Consider the following 26,864-nt stretch of genomic DNA (forward strand, 5'->3'; position numbering starts at 1 on the left):
GACGTCACGATCTTGAGTAGATGGGGCTGATGCATTATGAGAAGCCATCCACTCCCTTTTAAATTTTCTGCCAGGTTGCATAGAGGTTTGCGCAGAGCTGACACTGGCGTGAGAGGCTCCTGGCATTAAAAGTTGTGTTGTCATTGGCTGGTCCAGAGCATGTGTAATGGAACCAGCATATCTGATGATGGAAGGCCTTGCAGCTTGCATCGATGTGGCATCGTTCCATCTTGCTCTCTTTTCAGGGGGAGAGTAATTGTAGGAATCCTCCTCCTTAAAAAAAGAAGAAAAATTTAGACTGAAATAATGATCTCTCTTTTACAGATTAATTACCCTCTAAAGTTAATTTTGATGTTTGTAACGCTCTATATACTAGTGCTTTAGAAATATTAAAAAAAAACTTCTAAAGTAAAATTTTTGAAAATTTTGAGTTTGGGGGGGAGGGGAATTTCAAAAACATCTTCCCATAATATAAATTATCCTCTAAAGTCGATTCTGATGTTTGTAGCGCTCTATCTATTAGCACTTTAGAAATATTTAAAAAAAACTTCTAAAGTAACATTTTGGAAAATTTTGAGTTTGGGGGGAAGGGGGATTATAAAAACATCTTCCCATAATATAAATTAGCCCCTAAAGTCGATTCTGATGTTTGTAGCGCTCAATCTCTTAGCACTTTAGAAATATTTAAAAAAATCTTCTAAAGTAAAATTTTGGAAAATTTTGAGTTTGGGGGAGGGGAATTTCAAAAACATCTTCCCATAATATAAATTATCCTCTAAAGTCGATTCTGATGTTTGTAGCGCTCTATCTATTAGCACTTTAGAAATATTTAAAAAGCTTCTAAAGTAACATTTTGGAAAATTTTGAGTTTGGGGGGGGGAGGGGAATTTCAAAAACATCTTCCCAATACAAATTATCCCCTAAAGTCGATTCTGATGTTTGTAGCGCTCTATGTATTAGCACTTTAGAAATATTAAAAAAAAGCTTCTAAAGTAAAATTTTGGAAAATTTTGAGTTTGGGGGGAAGGGGGATTTCAAAAACATCTTCCCATAATATAAATTATCCTCTAAAGTCGATTCTGATATTTGTAGCGCTCTATCTATTAGCACTTTAGAAATATTTAAAAAAAGCTTCTAAAGTAAAATTTTGTAAAATTTTGAGTTTGGGGGGAAGGGGGGTTTCAAAAACATCTTCCCATAATATAAATTATCCTCTAAAATCGATTCTGATATTTGTAGCGCTCTATCTATTAGCACTTTCGAAATATTTAAAAAAGCTTTAGTGTACTATTCTTTAATTAACGATTTTAATATCAACTTTTTTAGTATACTATATCGATATTTTAAATTGACAACATTGTTCAAACATTACTTGTGCTTTGCATTTCAAAAGGATTTACTCTCGTTTAATTTGACCCAAAAAGAATCTCTTTTTCAAAGTTCCCCTAATCACATGTGGCATTAATCCATACTGATAAGACATCCGTCTGAAGTCTGTTTCCGAAAACGACCCTTTTTGTAATTATAAACACTGATGGTTTTAGACCGGAAAAGTTTGCATACTCTATTTTTGATAATGGGAAATGACATTTTTTGAACGAAATAACTATTTCTAAGGAATTAAACTTGTAAACAGAGGGGAGGCGGGGGGTGGGATTTACATAATGGAAAAAAGAGCGTATTTATGTTTTCTAGTGACTATAATCATCGTATTGTAGAGTTTGTATTGTTGGGGGGAGGGCTATGCCCCCTGAAATTTGAATTTACTGGAGAGATGACTATTTAAAAATATTCTATTTGGAAATAAATTAAGAAATTTACTAAACAATACTCACATTATAACTCGAAGTAGACATAGCTTCAATGTCAATAATATTTAATGTATTATCTATGATATGTTAAAACATTATGAAAATTTAATCATAATGCATGGCCATTATATACAAAATCTCAAGGACGAATGTAAATCACTCCTTTTTATTTGAACCCAATCACCAATCAAGTTATCGTATATGGAGCAACCTCCACTGTCTCTGATTGGCCCTAAAAACGGATGTTGCCTCAAAAACCACTCTGGTTGTGTTAAATAATCTCGACTATGCTCTCAAAACTTGTTGGCCAACTTTATAGGTTTTTGGCAGCTTTTTTAAAATGTGCACGTGAAGCTACGCTGCATATTCTTGTGAAATTCCTTGTGCAATTGATATCAATAGCAAAAAACCAGTCTAGTTGTCTTATACAACCTTGACTATACTCTCAAAATGTGTTTGACCACTTTATAGGTTTGCACGCTTTTTTGCAATGTGCACGTGAAACTGTGGTGTCTCAGGCGTAGGTTTTCTTGTACCGTTTCTTGTACAGTTCAAATCAGCACCTAGGTTACTACTAATACTATATGTTAACATTGGGTAAAGTTCATAACTTTCAGCCCTCCCCCTGGGGGCGTCGAAGGATTAAGTCATCCTAAAAGACATAGTTATAATATTTTAGACCATGCTAAACAAAATGACTATCTCAAAATTTTGATCAGGTGACTTTGGGAAAAAAATGAGCGTGGGAGGGGGCCTAGTTGGCCTCCATTTTTTTTTCACTTAAAAATGGCACTAGAACTTTTAATTTCCAATCCAATGAGCCGTCCAACGATATTCTAGGACCACTTGGTCGATACGATCACCCCTGGGAAAAAGAAAAAAAAAAAAAAACAAACAAATAACCACGCATCCGTGATCTTTCTTCTAGCAAAAAATGCAAAATTCTACATATTCGCAGATAGGAGATTGAAAACTCTACATTAGGGTACTCTGATATGGTATATATGAAGGTTTAATTTTCATTAAGGTTCTATATTGTTTAGGGGGTCTTTCCGCCTTTTTTCGAAAATCAGCCACATATTCTCAGGCTCGTAACTTTTGATGGGTAAAATTTCACTTGACGAAACCTATATATTTTAAATCAGAATTGAAATCTGATTCTTTTGATGTATCTATTGGTATCAAAAGATTTTTGGTATCTATTGGTATCATTCCGTTTTTTAGAGTTTCGGTTACCATTGAGCTACCAGAAAATGTTTGATAGATTTATTTTGTTTTCTCAAAAAAATACTAGAGGGGTTTAGTCGTTTCCTAGATAGGGCTTTCCCCCTTTAAATCTCATAAAGCTGCACAAATGGTTATGGGTGTATCTTAGAAAACTTCAAATATTTCAGTAAAATTAAAATTCCTTACACTACAGAAAATAAAATATGTTGTTTACGACTACTGTAAAATCCAACTTAAATGTAACCTTCAAACGAATATGCAAACCTGGCTAAACTGTCCTTAAACGACATGTTTAGTTTTATTCCCTAATTATTTAGCATCAATAACGTGAATGAAATATTTAATTTTTACTTAAATATTTTTTTTAGGTTTTTGCGATGTACAATATAGTTACAAACTTTTTTGTACTAGATAAAGCTATACTAGCTACTTACCTTAACCTTGAATGTTGGAGGTTGTGGCTTGGAAACCATTTCCAAGACCACAACTCTTTCAAGTGTGCCATAGATATTCGTGGCTTTGCATTCATAGTCACCAAATACACTCTCATTCTTTATATTGACCTATAAATAAAATTGAATATATCATCAAAAAACTTTAAACTATGACCTTCAATATCCCTGCCATAAAATACATAAGATGAAGATGTTTAACAAAAACTTACTTTAAAACTCAAATAAAGCAACTATCGTTCTTGTTCAAGAAACGAAATGTATTAGCAGACATCAATGGTACATCTTGACCGTGGTAATCCAAAAAGAATTTCTTACGACATTTTTTTTATTCTTTTAATGTGTAGAAATTAATTGTCATAAATTAGTGCCAGCTACATTTTCGAGTTGGTTGTGAAAAAGGGGCTACTCATTTTATTTTGGAACTGGTAAGCAGTGTAACCTTTTCATCTTTTTTTTTGTGTGTATGTGTGTTTTTTCGCTTTTGTCTTCTTTTTCGGGTCTTTGGAGTCCCATGTCGCCTGATTTGAGCCGATTAATTATGAAAATTAGTAAATAATTGCTCTTTTATTTTATTGTTTGATTTAATTTCTGTCGTTTTTCATCATTCCCTTCTTTTGCTCCAAGGAGCAGACTAGGGGGACTACCTTTTCTCGTTTTATTTTTTTTGCCGCACATATCAGATAGTTCTTGATAATGACCTGTAAGTAAAGAGGGACTCGAACCAATAAAAAACAAAGCTCTAAGAAAATAAATTTTAATCCCAATTAGTACATCCAAAGAAATAGCTTTTTATGCTTATTCTATATATATATATATATATATATATATATATATATATATATATATATATATATATATATATATATATATATATATATATATATATATATTATATATATATATATATATATATATATATATATATATATATATATATATATATATATAAATATATAAAATCCATTACGTTTCATGTAACCCATCCAAAGCTACGAGCCTGGTAAAACTTGCCTGAATTTCTTGAAAGGGGAGAAATGCTCTCCAAGATTGGAGACTCAGAAACACACTGTGCCGGACCTACCAGAGGGATCTACGCAACCTGCTCACCTCCGATCTACCAGAATAGGAGGACATAACTGCAACAACAAACCTGAGGGAACACTGGTGGCTTCTAGAAGATGCCCTGAGTGCCTCAGGAGGCAAAGGTGAAACTAAGATATAATGTAAGAAAACAAAAATAACTTAAATTGGTTGAAGCGAACCAAACTACCAGAACATAATTTCTATATTAAGAGACTGTTTTTTCATCATCTTAGTTTCACTGTATTAACAGAAACTTGGAATCAGCCATTTATATTCGACTTAATATATGCATCATAAAAAAAAGTGCTAAGGTTGGGTGAAATTATCATTTGGGAGGACAAAGACCTTACACATAAAATAATTTTACAAATCATACTGCAATGTAGTAAGAGGAGGCTGAATGCCCAAGATAAAGCTTGGTTAATATTATAAAAAGCATTTTGTGATTTTTTAGAAAAAATGTCTATTGCAGAGCCTTAAAACAGGTTTGGACGAAGTATGGGTTTCCGTCTGGAGGGTTTGAATCAGGGTTACCAACTGGACACATTTTATGTCAAAAGGACACATTCCCGTGTGCCGGACACAATGACACAAAAGGGTAAGATATAAACATATTTTTGATATTTGGGACATAAAAAGGCAAAAAGGGACACATTTTGTAAATTTATAACATAAATGAAACATTTCCTAACTGGATATATATTTTGGTAAAAAAAAGTGCTACTTTTCCCCAAAGTATTACTTTTTTCGGTATTTTTTTTTAAACATCCAGGCCTTGCCGGAGATATCGTAAGTAAAGGATTTGCTCCATACTAAAGAATTTACATGTTTATGTGAGTTTCGTGCTTTCACACTAAGTCATTTTGTATGAATGTTTTTAAGGATTTTTTATTCGTTTTTATTGTATTTGATGTTAACTGGACGCTTTTAATAATACAGCTAGCAAGAAAAAACTCTAATTACGAGATTTTAAGATGGACACATTTTAGTTAATAATGATGTATGTTTGGATTCTCCGGGGGCACATTCATGAACCCAGAAGTCGGCAACCCTAGTCTGGATATGAGTATATAGCAGAAGCAGTAGTAATAAAGTAACAGCGAACAAAAAGACTGTCATTCAATGTTTATTGTGCAAAATTTCCAAACGCATTATATTTGCGCTGAAGTTTAACGTACAGATTACTGAAATCTATTATGATAAATTAACTAATATTAAAATAAAAATACTAATGACTCGACGAACCAAAAATCGCTTGAAAGTCTTCGCACACTCTTTCTCCACCTAAAATATTTAAAAATAACAAACCCTTCTACTACATGTTACAGTTTAACCTACAATATTAAAATGTAAAAAAAAAAATATAAAATATTACTCCGAATAACTGATCGCAGACAAAATTGGTCGGAACCAACGCAACTTCGAAGCTTTTCCTCTACCTCAACCAATCAAGGGGGTCTTTTCTTTTATTTTATTTTTCTAAAGATTATGCTAAGAATAAATATTTCTGTTTCGGCTAAGCCTTGACTCAAGGAAAATCATGCTGACAAATGTAAAACAATTACATGGCGCTTCGTTTAGTTGGGAATATATCAGGAAGTCTATGGTTTTGAACGTGATTTTCCTGTGTACTACGTATATCACATGACAATAGTTTAATTTAACCAGGTCGTGAAAGAGTAATACCAGTATTAGAAAAAAAAGTTTATAAAGAGTACTTGACAGGGCAAATTTTTGATCAAACAAACGTTGACGTTTCTGGTAGTACAGTGGATTAACGCTCTGCTAAGAGACACGGGGCCCAGGCATCGATTCCAGCTACCGCAAGGCTGGGTGATAGGCGTGTTACCTGTCTCTCATTGGCTATGCAATAACGATGCCTAGGTAAAGAGCAAAGCTCTATGTATTATTTCTTTATTTTCAGCAAGGCACTTCGCATAGAAGAAGTTGTAGTAGAATCTTCGGTTCGGAGGGGACTCATTCGATTGGGCAATAAAAGTTGTAGTGCCCTTTTTAAGAGTCAAAAGTGGTTGGAGAGAAATTCAAGCAAAGGTGAGGAGGATTATCATTTGCCCAAAAGGAAATATGCGCAATACTACTACCTCTACTAGTATTGCTAAGGCTACAACTACTACTTCTACCGCTGAGGGGGATGATCAATTTACCAGAAGGTAATATTTGCACGAAATTAGTACTACTACAATTACTACTACTGCTACTGGTACTACTACTACCGCTACTGCTACTACTACTACTACTACACTACTGATACAACTACTACTACTACTACTATTCCAATACTACTACTGCTATTACTACTACTACTACTACCACAATTACTACTTACTACTACTACTGATATTACTACTACTACTGCTACTTTTCTGCTGCTACTACTACTAATACTACTACTGCTTTTACCACTATTACTAATAATACTACTGCAACTACTAATTCTACTTCAATTACTACTAGGCCTAAGGGTATTATGGTGAAAACTTCAGGTGAAAACCGCTACTACTTCTACTACTACTGATATTACTACTACTACTGCTACTACTACTATTACTACTACTACTACTACTACTACTACTACTACAACTACTACTACTACTACAACTACTACTACTACTACTACTACTATTCCAATACTACTACTACTACTACTGCTACTACTACTACTACTGCTATTACTGCTACTACTACTACTATTACTGTTACTACTACTAGTAATACTAATACTACAACTACTACTACTAAGATTGGACAAAGTCAAAAGATTTTTAGTTCATTCAGGTTGTCAAAACTGTACGGTTACAATCAGGATTCTCAGGATTAGAATAGGGTATTAAGTTGAAACTTTCAGACAAAGTTGAAGGGGATACGAGGGGGAGTAAATAAAAATAAACTGTGTATCCAGATTGTCAAATGGACGTCTATGCAAAATCTCAGGAAAAACTCAGGGCATTACATTGGACTTAAAGGGCATGTTTTTGGCGACGTTAAACTAAATCAAAAGACACTATGTGCATCCAGTTTAGTCTAATAGGCATATCTGCGATATTTAAGGAATGGCTAAGGGTATTAAGTTAAAAATTGTAAGGGGATACAGAGTTGAAAATTGAACCAAATCAAATTGTATTATGTGCATCCAAGGTTGTCAAAAGAGGGTATTTGGCGAGGATAGTAGATTAATATTTGTCTATATTCAAAGTTGCAACGCGATGGAAGCTAGAAATCTGTCAGCCTAATAGAGCCCCAAAGATATACAACATCAACCCACATGTTCGAATATTTTCCCCTGTACCCATCAATCCAAAGCATAATAGTACAACAATTATTTTATAAAATTTTATCCAACATACAAATAACAAGCGAAAATCTAGATTTTTATGGAGAAAAACCAAAAATATTTAGAATATTCTTCTTTTAACCGTTGAAAGTGAACATATCAATTAAAAAGGAGCAGAAATAAATTTAAAAAAATCTCCCACAAAAAAACTTTTTTTAATGGAGAGTAAAGAGCAACATTAAAGAAAAGGCGAGCAGAAATAAAGTCAAATAATTGTTCAAGCTTAAGACTACCATAAATCAACATCAACAAATAAATGAAACCCAGAACGAACAGAAATTTCACTAGATAACCAAGTTAAACTGAAAACGAGCAAAAACTACTGAAAAGAGGAATAAGGCTAATACCCCTGTTTCTTCAAAAGACCAGAATATAATTTGCCCTTTACTAAAAGCAAAATACATTTTAAACATTTCCTCTTCTTTAACCTGTATAAATCCAAAACTATTAAGACTTTAAGGAATAAACATCAGTACATATGTTAAACTATCAATCCACATTCATTTGTTGTTTTTTTTTTTTTAAATAATTTTGGTTATGATTATGATTCTTATTATTATTTTTTTGTGTTATGAGAAAAAAAAGCACGTATCTGATTTGAGCCGATTAATTATGAAAAATAGTAAATAATTGCTCTTTTATTTTATTGTTTGATTTAATTTCTGTCGTTCTTCCTCATTCCCTTTTTTTGCTCCATGGAGCAGACTAGGGGGATTATCTTTTCTTGTGTTGTTTTTTGTTGCCGCACATATCAGATAGTTCTTGATATTGACCTGTAAGTAAAGAGTGACTCGGACCAAAAAAAAACAAAGCTCTAAGAAAAGAAATTTTGATCAAAATTGGTACATCCAAAGAAATAACTTTTTATGCTTATTCTATATATACATATATAAAATCCACTACGTTTAATGTAACCCATCCAAAGCTACGAGCCTGGTAAAACTTGCCTGAATTACTTAAAAGGGAAGAAACGCTCCCCAAAATTGGAGTGATTTTAATGAAAACCACATCATTGGATTCAAAATTTCCGAGAATCTTAATGTAGAGGTTTCAAGCTTCTATAAAATGAGGCGGAATTTATATTTTTCCAGAAGAAAAATCCCAGATGAATGTTTATTTGTTTTCTTTCTTATTGTTAAAAAACGAACTTAAACTAACAATGCCCACAAGTTAAAGGAGGGTGAAGGAAAAATGGGTTCCAAGTTTTTGGTCCTTCTAAACAACCAGTTGTTTGGACGAAGAAGGTGCAGTGTTTAGGAGTGCTGGCTCAAAATGTGGCTCGCTTTGGCGAAAATTGGCTCACTTTGGCAAAATTCACCTTAGAATTACCACTGTCAACCTCGTAAAAAAAAGTCACCTTTCCAGAAAAAAAAATGATTTTAGTAGTTTTTGCACGTAACAAGTATTACAACTCACGGAGGAACAACCCAAAAGGTCTTCATAAATGAGTCAATAAGGAAGTTAAATAGTTTTTAGTGATTGCAACACAAAAGTTACACATTTTCTAAGAAAAGGAAAAAGTAGCGTAATAGTGTCTTTAGTCTTCACCCTCTTGTGCACCTTTTCCATTTTGCTGACGACAGTAAAATTTTCATTGCTGTAGTGGACCTGCCATCTTTCCCTTCCGTAGCTCAAAGTTTTCTTGATCATAGGCAGTGCGCCAGCGCTGCCTAAGTAAAGAACGATGTGGGCACAATGTGTTGTTTTTTGGTTCTCCATACCCGGGCACTTCGTATCGAAGGAGTTGTCGTAGAAACTTCGAAAAGGAATCATTCAATTGGAAATTGGAGTGGCTAGTGCCCTTTTTCATAGTCAAAAGTGATTGGAGGGCAAATAGCCCCCCCCCACGCCCATCCATCCCCCAAACACATCCAATCCAAATTTTGAGATAGCCATTTTGTTCACCGTAGTTGATTTCCAGATAGGAAATATATTTTTGAGGAGGACACTCCCCCACAACCCTCAGGGCAAGGGTTTTAAGTTATGCCCTGGGGGCATATAAGGTTTTATAGAAGGGGTCGCCGTAGAAACTTCTAAAGAGGCTCATTCGATTGGAAATTCAAAGGACTAGTACCCTTTTTAATAGTCGAAAGTGATTGAAGGGCAACTAGACACCCCCCCTCCCCCAGCCCATCATTCCCCTAAATATATCAAATCAAAATTTTGAGATAGCCATTTTGTTCAACGTAGTTGATTTCCAGATAGAAAATATATTTTTGAGGAGGACACTCCCCCACAACCTTCAGGGCAAATGTTTTAAGTTATGCCCTGGGGGTATATAAGGTTTTTATAGAAGGCGTTGTCATAGAAACTTCAAAAAAGGCTCATTCGATTGGAAATCCAAAGGCCTAATACCCTTTTTAATAGTCAAAAGTGATTGGAGGGCAACTAGCCCCCCTCCCCCGACGCCCCTCAGTCCCCCAAATACATCCAATCAAAACTTTTAGTTAGCCATTTAGTTCAGCGTAGTTGATTTCCAGATAGAAAATATGTTTTTGTAGAGGACACTCCCCCACAACCTTCAGGGAATGGGTTTTAAGTTATACCCTGGTGGCATATAAGGTTTTTGTAGAAGGCGTTGTCGTAGAAACTTCAAAAGAGGCTCATTTGACTGGAAATTCAAAGGCCTATTATCCTTTTTAATAGTTGAAAGTGATTGAAGGGCAACTAGCCCCCCCCCGCCCCGCCCATCATTACTCCAAGCACATCCAATCAAAATTTTGAGATAGCTATTTTGTTCAGCGTAGTTGATTTCCGATAGAAAATATGTTTTTGAGGAGGACACTCCCCCACAACCCTCAGGGCAAGGGTTTTAAGTTATGCCCTGGGGGCATATAAGGTTTTTATAGAAGGTGTTGTCGTAGAAACTTCAAAACAGGCTCATTCGATTGGAAACTCAAAGGGCTAGTGCCCTTTTTAATAGTCAAAAGTGATTGGAGGGCACCTATCCCCCCCCCACGCCCATCATTCCCCCAAACACATCCAATCAAAATTTTAGGACAGCCATTTTTTTTCAGCATAGTTGTTTTCCAGATAGAAAATATGTTTTTGAGGAGGACACTCCCCCATATCCCTCAGGGCGAGGGTTTTAAGTTATGACCTGGGGGTATATAAGTTTTTTAAAGAAGGTGTTGTCGTAGAAACTTCAATAAAAGCTCATTCGACTGGAAATTCAAAGTGCTTTTGCCCTTTTTAATAGTCGAAAGTGATTTGAGGGCAACCAGCCCCCCTCCACACCCATCATTCCCCCAAACACATCCAATTAAATTTTTGAGATAGCCATTTTGTTCAGGGTAGTTGATTACCAGATAGAAAAGACATTTTTGAGGAGGACACTCCCCCACAACCCTCAGGGCAAGGATTATAATTTGTGCCCTGGGGGCATATAAGGTTTTTATTGAAATCTTTGTCGTAGAAACTTGAAAAAGGGCTTATTCGATTTGAAATTAAAAGGACTAGTACGTTTTTTAATAGTCAAAAGTGATTCGAGGGCAACTAACCCCCCCCTCGCGCCCACCTTTTCCCCAAACACATCCAATCAAAATTTTTAGATAGCCCTTTTATTCAACGTAGTTGAAAGTTTCGGAAATTATGTCTTTAAGGATGATAATCCCTCCCCCCACAGCCCTCAGGACAAGCGTTGTATGTTATGCCCTAGGGGCATATAAAGTTTTTATTGAAAGTGTTGTCGTAGAAACTTCAAAACAGGCTCATTCGATTGGAAACTCAAAGGGCTAGTGCCCTTTTTAATAGTCGAAAGTGATTGGAGGGCAACTATCCCCCCCCCCACGCCCATTATTCCCCCAAACACATCCACTCAAAAGTTTGTGATAGCCATTTTTTTCAGCGTAGTTGTTTTCCAGATAGAAAATATGTTTTTGAGGAGGACACTCCCTCAAAACCCTCAGGGCAAGGGTTTTAAGTTATGCCCTGGGGACATACAAGGTTTTTATAGAAGGTGTTGTCGTAGAAACTTCAAAACAGGCTCGTTCGATTGGAAATTCACATGGCTAGTACATCCAATCAAAATTTTGAGATAGCCATTTTGTTCAGCGTACTTGATTTCCAGATAGAAAATATGTTTTTGAGGAGGACACTCCCCACAACAATCAGGGCAATTGTCTTAAGTTATGCCCTAGGGGCATATAAGGTTTTTATAGAAGGCGTTGTCGTAGAAACTTCAATAAAAGCTCATTCGACTGGAAATTCAAAGGGCTAGTGCCCTTTTTAATAGTCGAAAGTGATTGGAGGGCAACTAGCTCCCCCCCACCCCCATCATTCCCCCACACACATTCAATAAGAAATTTGAGATAACCATTTTGTTCAGGGTAGTTGATTTCCAGATAGAAAACTATTTTTTTGAGGAGGACACTCCCCCACAACCCTCAGGGCAAGGATTATAAGTTATTCCCTGGGGGCATATAAGGTTTTTATTGAAATCGTTGTCGTAGAAACTTGAAAAAGGGCTCATTCGATTTGAAATTCAAAGGACTAGTAAGTTTTTTAATAGTCGAAAGTGATTTGAGGGCAACTAACCCCCCTCTCTTGCCCACCTTTTCCCCAAACACATCCAATCAAAATTTTTAGATAGCCATTTTAGTCAGCTTTATTGGAAGTTTTGGAAATTAGGTTTTTAGGGATGAACACCCCTCTCCCCACAACCCTCAGGGTAACGGTTGTAAGTTATGCCCTGGGGGCATACAAAGTTTTTATTGAAAGCGTTGTCGTAGAAACTTCAAAAGGGCTCATTCAATTGGAAATTGAAAGGGTTAGTTCCTTTTTTAATAGTTGAAAGGGATTGGATAGCAACTAAAGCCCCTCTCACGCCCACCATTTTCCCAAACACATCGAATTAAAATTTTGAGATATCCATTTTGTTCAACGTATTTGAAAGTTCTTGAAATTTTCTCTTTTAGGATGATAACCCCCTCAGCGTCCTCAGTGCAAGGGTTGTAAGTTATGCCCTGGAGGCATATAAAGTTTTTATTAAAAGTGTTGTCGTAGAAACTTCAAAAGGGCTCATTCGATTGGAAATTGGAGTGGCTAGTACCCTTTTTAATAGTCAAAAGTGATTGGAGGGCAACTAGCCCCCCACTCCCATCATTCCCCCAAACACATCCAATCAAAATTTTGATAAAGCCATTTTGTTCAGCGTAGTTGATTTCCAGCTAGAAAATATGTTTTTGAGGAGGACACTCCCCCACAACCCTCAGGGCTTGGGTTTTAAGTTATGCCCTGGGGGCATATAAGGTTCTTATAGAAGGCATTGTCGTAGAAACTTTGAAAAGGGCTCATTTGATTGGAAATTGGAGTGGCTAGTGCCCTTTTTAATATTCAAAAGTGATTGGAGGGCAACTAGCCCCCCACGCCCATCATTTCCACAAACATATACAAACAATATTTTGAGATAGCAATTTTGTTCAGCGTACTTGATTTCTAGATAGAAAAAATATTTTTGAGGAGGACACTTACCCAAATCCCTCAGGGTACGGATTATATATTATGCCCTGTGGGCATTTAAGGTATTTATAGAATGCGTCGTAGTAGAAACTTCGAAAGAGGCTCATTCGATTGGAAATTCAAAGGACTAGTACCCTTTTTAATAGTCGAAAGTGATTGGAGGGCAACTAGCCCCCCCACACCCATCATTCCCCCAAACAAATCCAATACAAATTTTGAGATAGCCATTTTGTTCAGGGTAGATGATTTCCAGATAGAAAACATATTTTTGAGGAGGACACAACCCTCAGGGCAAGGATTATAAGTTATGCCCTGGGAGCATATAAGGTTTTTATGAAATCTTTGTCGTAGAAACTTGAAAAAGGGCTCATTCGATTTGAAATTCAAAGGACTAGCACGTTTTTTAATAGTCGAAAGTGATTTGAGGGCAACTAGCCCTCCCCCCCCCACGCCCATCATTCCCCCAAACTGGAGTTGGAAATGGGAGTGGCTAGTGCCCTTTTTAATAGTCGAAAGTGATTGGAGGGCAACTAACCCCCCCCCCCACGCCAATCATTCCCCCAAACGCATCCAATCAAAATTTTTAGATAGTCATTTTGTTCAGCGTAGTTGTTTTCCAGATAGAAAATATGTTTTTGAGGAGGACACTCCCTCACAACCCTCAGGGAAAGGGTTTTAAGGGAAATTCAAAAAATTTCCCCGGGGAAAGAGAAATTCAAAGGGCTAGTTCCCTTTTTAATAGTCGAAAGTGATTGGAGGACAACTAGCCCCCCCACACCTATCATTACCCCAAACACATCCAATCAAAATTTTGAGATAGCCATTTTGTTCAGCGTAGTTGATTTCCAGATAAAAAATATATTTTTAAGCAGGACACTCCCCCACAACCATCAGGGCAAGGGTTTTAAGTTATGCCCTGGGGGCATATATGGTTTTTATAGAATGTGTTGTCGTAGAAACTTCAAAACAGGCTCATTCGTTTGGAAATTCCAAGGGCTAATACTCTTTTTAATAGTCGAAAGTGATTGGAGGGCAACTAGCCCCCCCCCCCCACACCTATCATTCCCCCAAACACATCCAATTAAATTTTTGAGATAGCCATTTTGTTCAGGGTAGTTGATTACCAGATAGAAAAGACATTTTTGAGGAGGACACTCCCCCACAACCCTCAGGGCAAGGATTATAATTTGTGCCCTGGGGGCATATAAGGTTTTTATTGAAATCTTTGTCGTAGAAACTTGAAAAAGGGCTTATTCGATTTGAAATTAAAAGGACTAGTACGTTTTTTAATAGTCGAAAGTGATTTGAGGGCAACTAACCCCCCTCTCACGCCCACCTTTTCCCCAAACACATCCAATCAAAATTTTTAGATAGCCCTTTTATTCAACGTAGTTGAAATTTTTGGAAATTAGGTCTTTAAGGATGACAACCCCTCCCCCCACAGACCTCAGGGCAAGGGTTGTATGTTATGCCCTAGGGGCATATAAAGTTTTTATTGAAAGTGTTGTCGTAGAAACTTCAAAACAGGCTCATTCGATTGGAAATTCAAAGGGCTAGTGCCCTTTTTAAAAGTCGAAAGTGATTGGAGGGCAACTATCCCCCCCCCCACGCCCATGATTCCCCCAAACACATCCACTCAAAAGTTTGAGATAGCCATTTTTTTCAGCGTAGTTGTTTTCCAGATAGAAAATATGTTTTTGAGGAGGACACTCCCTTTATAATATTCAAAAGTGATTGGAGGGCAACTAGCCCCCCACGCCCATCATTCCCCCAAACACATATAATCAAAATTTTGAGATAGCCATTTTGTTCGGCGTATTTGATCTCCTGTTAGAAAATATGTTTTTGAGGAGGACACTCCCCCACAGCCCTCAGGGCAAGGGTTGTAAGTTATGCCCGGGGGGCATATAAGGTTTTATAGAAGGGGTTGCCGTAGAAACTTCGAAAGAGGCTCATTCGATTGGAAATTCAAAGGACTAGTACCCTTTTTAATAGTCGAAAGTGATTGAAGGGCAACTAGCCCCCCCCCCGCCCATCATTCCCCCAAATATATCAAATCAAAATTTTGAGATAGCCATTTTGTTCAACGTAGTTGATTTCCAGATAGAAAATATATTTGTGAGGAGGACACTCCCCCACAACCCTCAGGGCAAGGGTTTTAAGTTATGCCCTGGGGGCATATAAGGTTTTTATAGAAGGTGTTGTCATAGAAACTTCAAAAAAGGCTCATTCGATTGGAAATTCAAAGGGCTAATACCCTTTTTAATAGTCAAAAGTGATTGGAGGGCAACTAGCCCCCCACCCCCGACGCCCCTCCTTCCCCCAAATACATCCAATCAAAACTTTTAGTTAGCCATTTAGTTCAGCGTAGTTGATTTCCAGATAGAAAATATATTTTTGAAGAGGACACTCCCCCACAACCTTCAGGGAATGGGTTTTAAGTTATACCCTGGTGGCATATAAGGTTTTTGTAGAAGGCGTTGTCGTAGAAACTTCAAAAGAGGCTCATTTGACTGGAAATTCAAAGGCCTATTATCCTTTTTAATAGTTGAAAGTGATTGAAGGGCAACTAGCCCCCCCCCTCCACGCCCATCATTACTCCAAGCACATCCAATCAAAATTTTGAGATAGCTATTTTGTTCAGCGTAGTTGATTTCCGATAGAAAATATGTTTTTGAGGAAGACACTCCCTCACAACCCTCGGGGCAAGGGTTTTAAGTTATGCCCTGAGGGCATATAAGGTTTTTATAGAAGGTGTTGTCGTAGAAACATCAAAACAGACTCATTCAATTGGAAATTCAAAGGACTAGTGCCCTTTTTAATAGTCAAAAGTGATTGGAGGGCAACTAGCCCCCCCCACGCCCATTATTCCCCCACACACATCCAATCAAAATTTTAGGACAGCCATTTTTTTTCAGCGTAGTTGATTTCCAGATAGAAAATATGTTTTTGAGGAGGACACTCCCCCATCTGCCTCATGGCAAGGGTTTTAAGTTATGCCCTGGGGGTATATAAGGTTTTTAAAGAAGGTGTTGTCGTAGAAACTTCAATTAAAGCTCATTCGACTGGAAATTCAAAGTGCTAGTGCCCTTTTTAATAGTCGAAAGGGGCCTCATTCCCCCAAACACGTCCAATCAAAATTTTTAGATAGCCATTTTGTTCAGCGTAGTTGGTTTCCAGATAGAAAATATGGTTTGAGGAGAACACTCCCCCACATCCCTTAGGGCAAGGATTTTAAGTTATGCCCTGGGGGTATATAAGGTTTTTAAAGAAGGTGTTGTCGTAGAAACTTCAATAAAAGCATCTCAGCAGTATCCCAAGAACGACTGAGGGATATTATGTTCAAACTTTCGAGGCTACTTCTGCCCTTTAAATTTAACCAAATCAAAATAGTGTAAGTGTATCCAAGCTATCAAAGAAAGTAAACAGATTTTTTCGCGAATGGTATCAAGTTTTCCATTTATGGTCAACTAGAGGAGGTATGAAACTAAGTTAAACAGTACTATTCGTGTCCAGATTTTTAAAATGGTGTATGTTGTTAAAAATTGCAGAAAATTTTTCTCCAGCATACATATAGCAGGCCAAACTATAAAGTCTTAAAAAACAAAAAGATTTAAAGTGTTATTTTCTTTTTCCCTGAAGAGACTATGTCAATATAAAACGAACAGAAATTAATTTAAAAAACTTTTTCCACAAAATAAGTTTTTCAAAGAAAAGTAAAGAACTCCATTAAACAAAAAATGAGCAAAAATAAAATTAAATAATCTACCAAGCCGAGTCAGACTCAAAACGAGCAGAAATTAACATAAGTTGAGCGCAAAACCCCTATGCCTTCGCAAGGCCAGAACAAAACTTGCACTTTACTGAAAAAAATACAAATGAATGTGCATTGTCAGTTTAATATACATATACTGATATTTAGTAATCAAAATGTTAATATTATTTGATTTATTAAAGTTATAAAAGTAAAAACATTTATATTTTTTCAGTAAAGTGCAAATTTTGCTAAGGCATAGGGTTTTGGCGCCCAATTTATGTTAATTTCAGCTCGTTTTGAGTTTGACTCGGTTATTTATTGTAATTTCTGTTCGTTTTGGGTTTCATTTATTTATCGATGCTGATTTGTGAAAGATTCGAGCTTTGTAGATTATTTGATTTAATTTTTGCAAATTTTTTGTTTAATGGAGTTCTTTACGTTTCTTTGAAAACCTTGTTTTGTGGAAAAAGTTTTCTAAATTAAAAAAGTAAAGGAGTGGTGCTGGTCAAACAGTATGGCTCTTAGCAGCCGGAAGAGTGCCATTATACATTTCAGGACCACTTATCAGGTTCCCAAGTTTGTTATCATTGTATTGTGCGGTCCACAACAACCCAAGCATCTTGGGCCGATTAACTGTTTGACGTTTGCAATAATGTTTTAGTATTAATAAAATGATTTATGATTGATTCAAACAAGCTACAACACACATATCTTGCTGAAGACAACCAAGGTAGTTCACAGCTTACACTCGGCTTGTAAGTCAGGATTCAAATTGTGTTGCAATCTCTCATTGAATTTCTGCACGAAGTTTTGACTAATCTTGTATTTACACCAAATAAGGATTTAGTTCTTTTTAAACTGAGTTAACAAAGCGTCACCAAGTCAGGACTCGGTTCGATTTTACAATGAGTCAGGAGTTGGCACATTTTTGCGTAAAGTTAGGATTAGACCTATTTTGCACCGAGCGATGACTTTGGCCAATTTTTGCACTAAGACAGTCATGTAAGTTGGACTTAACTCGCTTTGGTAGCCAGTCAGGCCTTTGCAAGTTTTCACGTCGAGCCCATTTTTGTACCGAATCAGAATTTCGCTTATATTTTCATCGAGCCATGACTTAGCTTCGTGCATGAATTAGCGCCAAATTAGTTCCCTGCACAAACTTAGTTCGTTTTTCCAGCGAACCAAGACTTATCTCATTTTTGTACGGAGTCTAGGCTTGGCTCATTTTTGCACAAGGCTTGGAAGCATTTTGAGTCAGCCTGTGGTTTGGAATTAGCTCGTTTTTGAGCCAAGTCATGTCAGGAGCTCATTTTATGTCGAATCAGGACTTGACACAGTTTTGTGCTGAATTGGGATTTCATTTGTTCTTATATCAAGTCAGTATTCAGCTATTATTTTTTTTTCATCAATTAAGATCTCGGCTTTTTTTTTGAGTGCGTAATCAAAACTTCACAGCTTCGAGTTTTTTCTTTGTTTCATCAAATAAATTTACGGTTTTAAATTAGCTTTCTTTTTCATAGAAATTTAGTATTCTTGTATCCTTCCTGTTTAAACAAGGTGCAATACGCCCACCAATCAGCTAAAAAAAGCTTTAAAGGGGGAGGGGGTCCTGTTAGAGGGAGCACGATCCCAGCGGCACAAATTCATGAAATTGTAGAGGGCAATGATGTCATTTTAATTTTTTTTTTTTTAACGAAAACACTAAAGTGTTATTATACAAAACCTGGATGGGGGGCATGTTTTGATTTTTGAAATAAAAATCAAAAAAGGCATTTTTCAAAATTTAGAGTGAATGAACACTCCAAACACCGACCCCCCTATCGGAGCCCCTGCTTGGGTCTAGTTTGTATTTCCATTATAAAATTTTTATTCTGTTACACAATTCTAGGTTTAGCAAAATGCGATCCCCCCCCCATTTACTACTAAAAGAGATCTATGAAGGAAAGGTCAATTGAATAATTTTTGGCCCTTATCCTTATAGCTATGTAGACAATGACCACTTTGACGCACACTTTTTGCATCTTTTGATCATTTTGAGGCTTTCTAATTCCACCATGGTCTTCAAGTAGGTACTAAACGGTTGCATCGTCTAAGGAGCCAGTAGTGAAGCTCTAAATTCTAGTCTATGGTCGAATTCCGGGCATTGAAATACATGGGAATTTGTGCTAAATTCATAGTAGCTTGGGTCGCTTTTATACAGTTTTGGTGGGAGGATGTTATATACCTCAAAAACACGAATTATGACTTCTGATTCAATCCAGTTTATGCCTTCTTTCCTGATTTGTAATTTTGTGAATTGGTAAACGTTGTCAAAGCACTACCAATTTATGTCGTTAACTCATCAACGTGGTTCCAAGATTGGCACAATTCAGGACACCGGCAACCATCAACTAAAAGTAGTTTTGGTTTTTTATTCAGTGAAACGAAGAAGAAAGTTTGTCAGACAGCTGATTCTTAGCATCAAAATTTTTCTGCAAATCAACTAATGAGCTATCTATTTCAATTTTTGATGGCCTTTGCGAAAGCTCTATTATGGTAACACTTCATGAAAGCAAAGTTACACGTGACCATAGACTCAACGTACTGTCTTATATGTAAATAGTTAGGATGGAGTAGGATCGGTTCAACTTTCAAAAGTCTTTTTTTTTTATTGACCCATAAGAGTGAAGGTTTTCAGGCAAATTTTTTGAAATTAGAAAAGATTGTACCTTAGAGAAACAGTTCACTGATCTGATTGCTTAGTAAAAAAAAAAAAAAGATACAAAGACTCAGCAATAGTAAAAAATCTTGGAAACATTTCAGTGTTGGTAAATTCTTTCAAATATCGTTTTGACTATTTCAGCTTTGCGCTTCTCTATCAAATTTATAACGTTAAAAAGAGCAGAGAAACATATAATTAATAAATTCTTTATTGACACTTGTAAGTATAACCACAGTTGAAAACTGTTGTGACTAGAGGCTCAGGCACTAAAATGATAACTAAACCACTCTCCGGGGGATTTAAACCTTATTGATGTTTTCTTTATTAAGGTCCTTAAACCGATGGACCAGGGGGATCAGTATCCTTTTTCCTTGGGTCCTTAGAGCAAACCAGGCATCCATATTCGTTTGGTCTTTTATTTAAGAGCAAAGAAGATTTCACTAGTCAATTCAAAGCTTACCATTCATAGCTTAGTAAATAATTGCTTTCAAAGACATTTTAAAAACTACTGGATTTAATAAGGGACTAATATTAGCTATTCAATCAACTTCCATTTGCTTTCATTAACTTTAGTCAAAATTAAACCAATAAAAAATAAAAACCACGCCCATTTATTTTATGATAGTCAATTAATCTTTGTTATCAGTGTCTATACACTGCAAAATCCTTATATGAAACACCTAATATTGAAACACCTTCCTGAGGATAAGTTACCTGTCTTAAATATTTTTTCATATTCTTGCACATAAATGTGTTCACCCCAGTTTCGTGATTTCATTATTTCATGCATCGATTGATGTATACAAAGTTTTTCTAAACTCATTATTTACAAAGGTAAGAATTTTGCATTTAAAGGTTGTCGAATGCTAAGTCTGAGAAGCCCAGTAAACCAATACCCCAGTAAACTGTGAGTTGGATAAAAAAAAATTATAAAAGTTGTTCAGTTATATCTACCATGGAGAGAAGCAAAATATAATGGTATTAGAGGTGATAGGAGGGGACCGGAGTTATATAGAGGTTCCTCCTTAACACCCTGAGAAAAACAACCTAAATAAATAACGGGTCGTACGGTTATGTCCGTATAGAGTTTCACTTCGGAATTTCACTTGAACTTCCTTGTTTCCACTTCGCATTAGATGCCCGCGCTCTGTGCTAGAGTAGGCGAGAAAACTGCCCGGTATTACCGACCGATGATCTTAGTTATACTTGACAAATTAGCTCAATATTTAGAGCCACGCTTCAAGATATCATCTCTCGTAGAAGAGACCTTAGCAGCATAAGAGTATCACCCACCTACGAAAGATCGTATTATTTCCCAAACCTATAGTCTATGTGAGAAAATATAGGCACATCAAAAGGGTAAGAAACTTATAATTCGTCTGCTCTAGGCAAAAACACGAACAAATTTGAAAAAGATAGAGTATAAAAACACGACAAACCCATGGGGATCTTATCCAATTGTCGACAGCGGTGGATGCACAGACGACGCTCTGACCTCCCAACGAAAGGAATAGCCTCCCTTTGATCCCCTCCCTTTGTCTTGAACAGTTATAATTTCCTGTCTGGTTAATGCGAAGATTCATGGCCAGGCTGTATTTTTGGACCCTTAGCTAATTAGCGAATCCTTCCCAGACGTCTATAAAATATCAGTCAAAAAGAAAATAATAAAAAGGGGCAAAAAAAACAAAAAGATATTTAATTAATAGCTAGATAATTTGGACTAAGAATAATATTAAACTTATGAAAAGGACAATTTATCTGTTAACTAGGGTCAGGGACCCAATACATGGCTTTTGACGAATGCATATGGCTTTTAATGTTTATCCTTAAAATACCACTATAGCATCTGAGAACGTTACACCAGTAGAATAGATAAGAAAAAAAGGAAACAAAAAATTCTTCTGGAAAATCATTTTAATAAAGTTAGAAGTTTTAAATTTTTAAATATTCACGTATTGATATTTTGTGACAGCAGTACTTGTAAACAATAACTTTCAATAAGTTATCCTCTAAATCCATAATTCATTAATTTTAAAGTTCTGCGTAGTCAAAATTATATCTATTCATTGACTTACAGAAAGTCAACTACCTCAGTTCATTGGTAATAAGGAAGACTACAGAATCTTAAATTGCACAACCCATGCAATTTTAAGTATATGAGCTTATACTAGGAAAGAAATAAGTTTTATCTCATACAAATGCAGAAACTAGAATCGGGGCTTTGGCACCGGGGTCGGACCTTTATGGACCTAAAGTGGAGCAGCTCGCTCAGAAAACAACCCCTGGAAAATACTACCCCTCCCTCATGGCTGGTTTGTCTCCAATCACTTTCGACTTATAAAAAAAGGACTTGAGCTCTCAATTTATGAACTAATGAGCCCCCTCCAAAGTTTTCTGCACCTTGAGGGGGAGGTATGAATGGGAAAGGGGCAGTACCCCTCCTAAACGGAAGTAATTTTTCTTGTTTTGGGGTTTAATGTTACTCTATACTTTCATAATAACTGCGTACACCAGAAATATTCCCAGGAGTCATAATGGAATAGATATGAATCTCATATTTTTGATGCGTTTTTTTTTTAAATTTTATTTTGTACAGAAAGTATTTGTTATTGGGAAACATATGGACATTTTTTACGGGGAAGTTTCCTGCAGGGGTAGTGGGGAAATTGTCTGCTGGAATTTTAGTGGGGGAGTTTTTAGCTGAAAAATTCCTTTCTGCAAGAATTCCAGGGGGGGTATTTTCTGGGGGTTATTTTCCAAGAGGGGGATATTTCCAAAGAGAACCCGTAACCTTTCTGAACAATAAAAAAATACAGGAAAATATTTCGCCCTGCACTTCAGAACCCAATTAAAAAAAGAAACCCTTTATAACTGATTTCCAATTTTGGGATATTCTTGGGTGCAGGAATTAGCGAGCTTTCATCCCAGCTTTAAATACTTTTGGGTCCCCGAAACGTACAAATGTTCTGTGAACTGTTGAAGCTTTTCCCTGGGTCTTCCTTTTTATTCTTGATCCTTGCAAGTTTATAACTCCATGTACAAACCTGTTTTCTCTAGTTGTTCTAGATAAATGAAACTGTTTCGATGAAAAAAAAATGTCCTGCCTGGATTTAAGAGATAAGAAGTCTGGTAGAAAATGAGAATCCAGGTTAATGGGATTGAATTTTCAGATGACATAACAGTGCTTGAGTCAAGCAAAAAAAGGTTTAAAATTACTAGACGACTTTACGGTAAAAGCCAACCATTTTGGTCTACGTGTGAGTGCTGATATAACCAAATGAATGGCAACAAGTGACTCTCCTCTGCCCACTAACTGTGGCGACCAAGATCTTAAACAAGTTGTCCAGTTTAAATTCCTAAGGAAGTATAATCGAGAACACTGACTCGACAGTGAAAGAAGTACTCACCTTAATAGGACAGGCAAATGAAACATTCAACAAACTACGTCAAGTATGTAGATCTCAGAGATTTTTCTCCGCAGCTGAAGCTACACCTTTTCAAGAGCAATATTATTCCAATACTATTCTACGCAACAGAAACATGGCACCTGAATCAAGAACAAAAGAGAAGAGTCTTGCTTTTTAAAACTCATGTCTTCGCAGAATACTGATTACTGACTGGTCACAGAAGATGACAAACCAGTACATCCGTGAAATGACGTGACAACGACATCATCAGAGTAAGAAGGTGGAGATATTTGAGACACGTCCTATGTATGGACAACCATAGACTCCCAAAAGCCTTTTTACACTGCCAACCACTAGAAAATCGTGGCCGGGGAAGACCAAGTGCTAAGGTTGGTCGGAAAATATATTTTGGGAGCGCAAAGACCTTACACATAAAATAACTTTACTAATCATGCTGCAATGTAGTAAGAAGAGGCTGAATGCCCAAGATAAAGCTTGGTTAAGATTATAAAAAACAATTTGTGATTTTTTTAAAAAAATGTCCATTGCAGAGGCTTAAAACAGGTTTGGACGAAGTATGGGTTTCCACCTTGAGGGTTTGAATCAGGGTTACCAACTGGACACATTTTATGTCAAAAGGACACATTCTCGCGTGCAGGAAACACAATGACACAAAAGGGTAAGATACAGGCTAAATATATTTTCGAAATTTGGGACATAAGAAGGCAAAAGTGATATATTTATTAAATTTATAACATAAATGAAGTATTTCCTAACTGGATATATATTTTGGTAAAAAAAAGTGCTACTTTTTCCCAAAGTAGCACTTTTTTCGGTATTTTTTTTAAAACATCCAGGTCCTACCGGAGATTTCGTAAGTAAAGGATTTTCTCCATACTAAAGAATTTTATACATGTTTAAGTGAGTTTCGTGTTTTCACACTAAGTCATTTTATATGAATATTTTTTAGGGTTTTTTATTCGTTTTTATTATATTTGATGTTAACTGGACGCTTTTAATAATAAAACTAGCAAGAAAAAGATCTAATTTTGAGATTTTAAGATGGACATATTTTAGTTAATATGTATGTTTGGATTCTCAGGGGGGCATATTCATGAACCCAGAAATCGGCAACCCAGGTCTGGACATGAATATACAACAGAAGCAGTAGTAATAAAGTAACAGCGAACAAAAAAACTGTCATTCAATGTTCATTGTGCAAAATTCTCAAACGCCTTATATTTGCGCTGAAGTTTAACCTACGGATTACTGAAACTTAATATGATAAATTTATTAATATTAAAATTGAAATACTAACGACTCGACGAAGCAAAAATCGCTTGAAAGTACTCGCACACTCTTTCTCCACCTAAAATATTTAAAATAACAAACACCTCTACTTCATGTTACAGTTTAACCTACAATATTAAAATGTAAAAAAAAATATACTAAATACTACTCCGAATAACTGATCGCAGGCAGAATTTGTCGGAATCAGGGCAACTTCGAGGCTTTTCCTCTACCTCAATCAATCAAGGGGGTCTTTTCTTTTATTTTATTTTTCTAAAGAATGTGCTAAGAATAAATATTCTTTCTTCGGCTAAGCCTCGACTCAAGGAAAATCATGCTGACAAATGTAAAACAATTACATGGCGCTTCGTTTAGTTAGGGATTTATCAGGAGGTCTATGGTTTTGAACGTGATTTTGCTGTGTCCCACGTATATCACATGACAATAATTTAATTTAACCAGGTCGTGAAAGAGTAATTCCAGTTTTGGAAAAAAAAAGTTTATAAAGAGTACTTGACAGGGCAAATTTTTGATTAAACAAACGTTGACGTTTCTGAAAATCTTTGAATTCTTTTAGTGTTTTCACGATAAGTGAAGGTACGAAAAAACCTCAAATTTTACTTTTCTTAATTACAGTTAGGTGGTAGCACAGTGGATTAACGCTCTGCTAAGAGACACGGGGCCTAGGCATCGATTCCAGCTACTGCAAGGCTGGGTTATAGGCGTGTTACCTGTCTCTCATTGGCTATGCAATAACGGTGCCTAAGCAAAGAGCAAAGCTCTACGTATTATTTCTTTTTTTCAGCAAGGCACTTCGCATAGAAAAAGTTGTAGTAGAAACTTCGGTTCGGAGGGGACTCATTTGATTGGGCATTAAAATTTGTAGTGCCCATTTTAAGAGTCAAAAGTGGTTGGAGGGAAATTCAAGCAAAGGTGAGGAGGATGATCCATTGCCCAAAAGGCAATATGCGCAATACTATTACTACTAATACCACAATTGCCAGTTACTACTACTACTAATGTTACTACTACTACTACTAATATTACTGCTGCCACTACTACTACTACTACTACTGCTTTTACCACTATTACTAATAATACTACTGCAACTACTAATTCTACTTCGATTACTACTAAGCCTAAGGGTATTATGGTGAAAACTTCAGGTGAAAACTGCACCTACTACTGCTACTGCTACTACTAAAACTACTACTATTACTACTACTACTACTGCTATTACTCCTATTTCTTCTACTACTACTGCTACTACTACTACTACTACTACAACTACTACTACTACTACTACTACCACTACTATTATAATACTACTACTACTACTGCTATTACTGCTACTACTACTACTATTACTGTTATTACTACTAGTAATACTAATACTACAACTACTACTACTAATGTTGGACTAAGTCAAAAGGTTTTAGTTCATTCAGGTTGTCAAAATTGTACGGTTACAATCAGAATTCTCGGGATTAGAATAGGGTATTAAGTTGAAACTTTCAGGCAAAGTTGAGGGGGATACGAGGGGGAGTAAACAAAAATAAACTGTGTATACAGATCGTCAAATGGACGTCTATGCAATATCCCCGGAAAAACTCAGGGCATTACATGACTTAAAGGGCATGTTTTTGGCAATATTAAACTAAATCAAAAGACACTATGTGCATCCAGTTTAGTCTATTAGGCATATCTGCGACATTTAAGGAATGGCTAAGGGTATTAAGTTAAAACTTGTATGGGGATAGAGAGTTGAAAATTGAACCAAGTCGAATTGTACTATGTGCATCCAAGGTTGTCAAAAGAGCGTATTTGGCGGGGATAGTAGATTAATATTTGTCTATATTCAAAGTTGCAACGTGATGGAAGTTAGAAATCCGTCAGCCTTGTAGAGCGCAAAGATGTACAACTTCAACCCACATATTCGAATATTTTTCCCTGTACCCATCAGTCCAAATTATAATAGTACAACAATTATTTTAAAATTTTATCCAACATACAAATAACAAGCGAAAATCTGGAGAAAAACCGAAAAGATTTAGAATGTTCTTCTTTTAACCGTTGAAAGTGAATATATCAATTAAAAAGGAACAGAAATAAATTAAAAAAAAAAATCTTCCAGAAAAAAATTTTTTTGATGGAGAGTAAAGAGAGTGATTAAACAAAAGACGAGCAGAAATAGTCAAATAATTGTTCAAGCTTAAGACTACCATAATCAACATCAACAAATAAATGAAACTCAAAACGAACAGAAATTTCACTAAATAACCAAGTTAAACCGAAAACGAGCAAAAACTACCAAAAAGACG

The 26,864-nt window shown here is 36.1% G+C and overlaps 2 protein-coding genes across 2 annotated transcripts in view; one reads left to right on the forward strand and one right to left on the reverse strand.

The window, feature by feature from the left end:
- Positions 1–26,864, forward strand: part of LOC148950934 (uncharacterized) — a 146,497-nt gene that overhangs the window by 67,621 nt on the left and 52,012 nt on the right. Inside the window, exon 3 of the mRNA XM_089090518.1 lies at positions 6,501–6,747. Coding sequence (XP_088946644.1) covers positions 6,662–6,747 — 86 coding nt within the window. The 5' untranslated portion in view covers positions 6,501–6,661. The remainder of the gene's footprint in view (positions 1–6,500; positions 6,748–26,864) is intronic.
- LOC148950935 (neural cell adhesion molecule 1-like) overlaps positions 1–26,864 on the reverse strand; it is a 256,145-nt gene that overhangs the window by 50,371 nt on the left and 178,910 nt on the right. Inside the window, exon 7 of the mRNA XM_089090517.1 lies at positions 3,473–3,601. Coding sequence (XP_088946643.1) covers positions 3,473–3,601 — 129 coding nt within the window. The remainder of the gene's footprint in view (positions 1–3,472; positions 3,602–26,864) is intronic.

This window comes from Artemia sp. Qi Xiang Cuo, chromosome 6, assembly GCF_049724085.1.
Source record: "Artemia sp. Qi Xiang Cuo chromosome 6, ASM4972408v1, whole genome shotgun sequence".
Lineage (NCBI taxonomy): Eukaryota > Metazoa > Arthropoda > Branchiopoda > Anostraca > Artemiidae > Artemia > Artemia sp. Qi Xiang Cuo.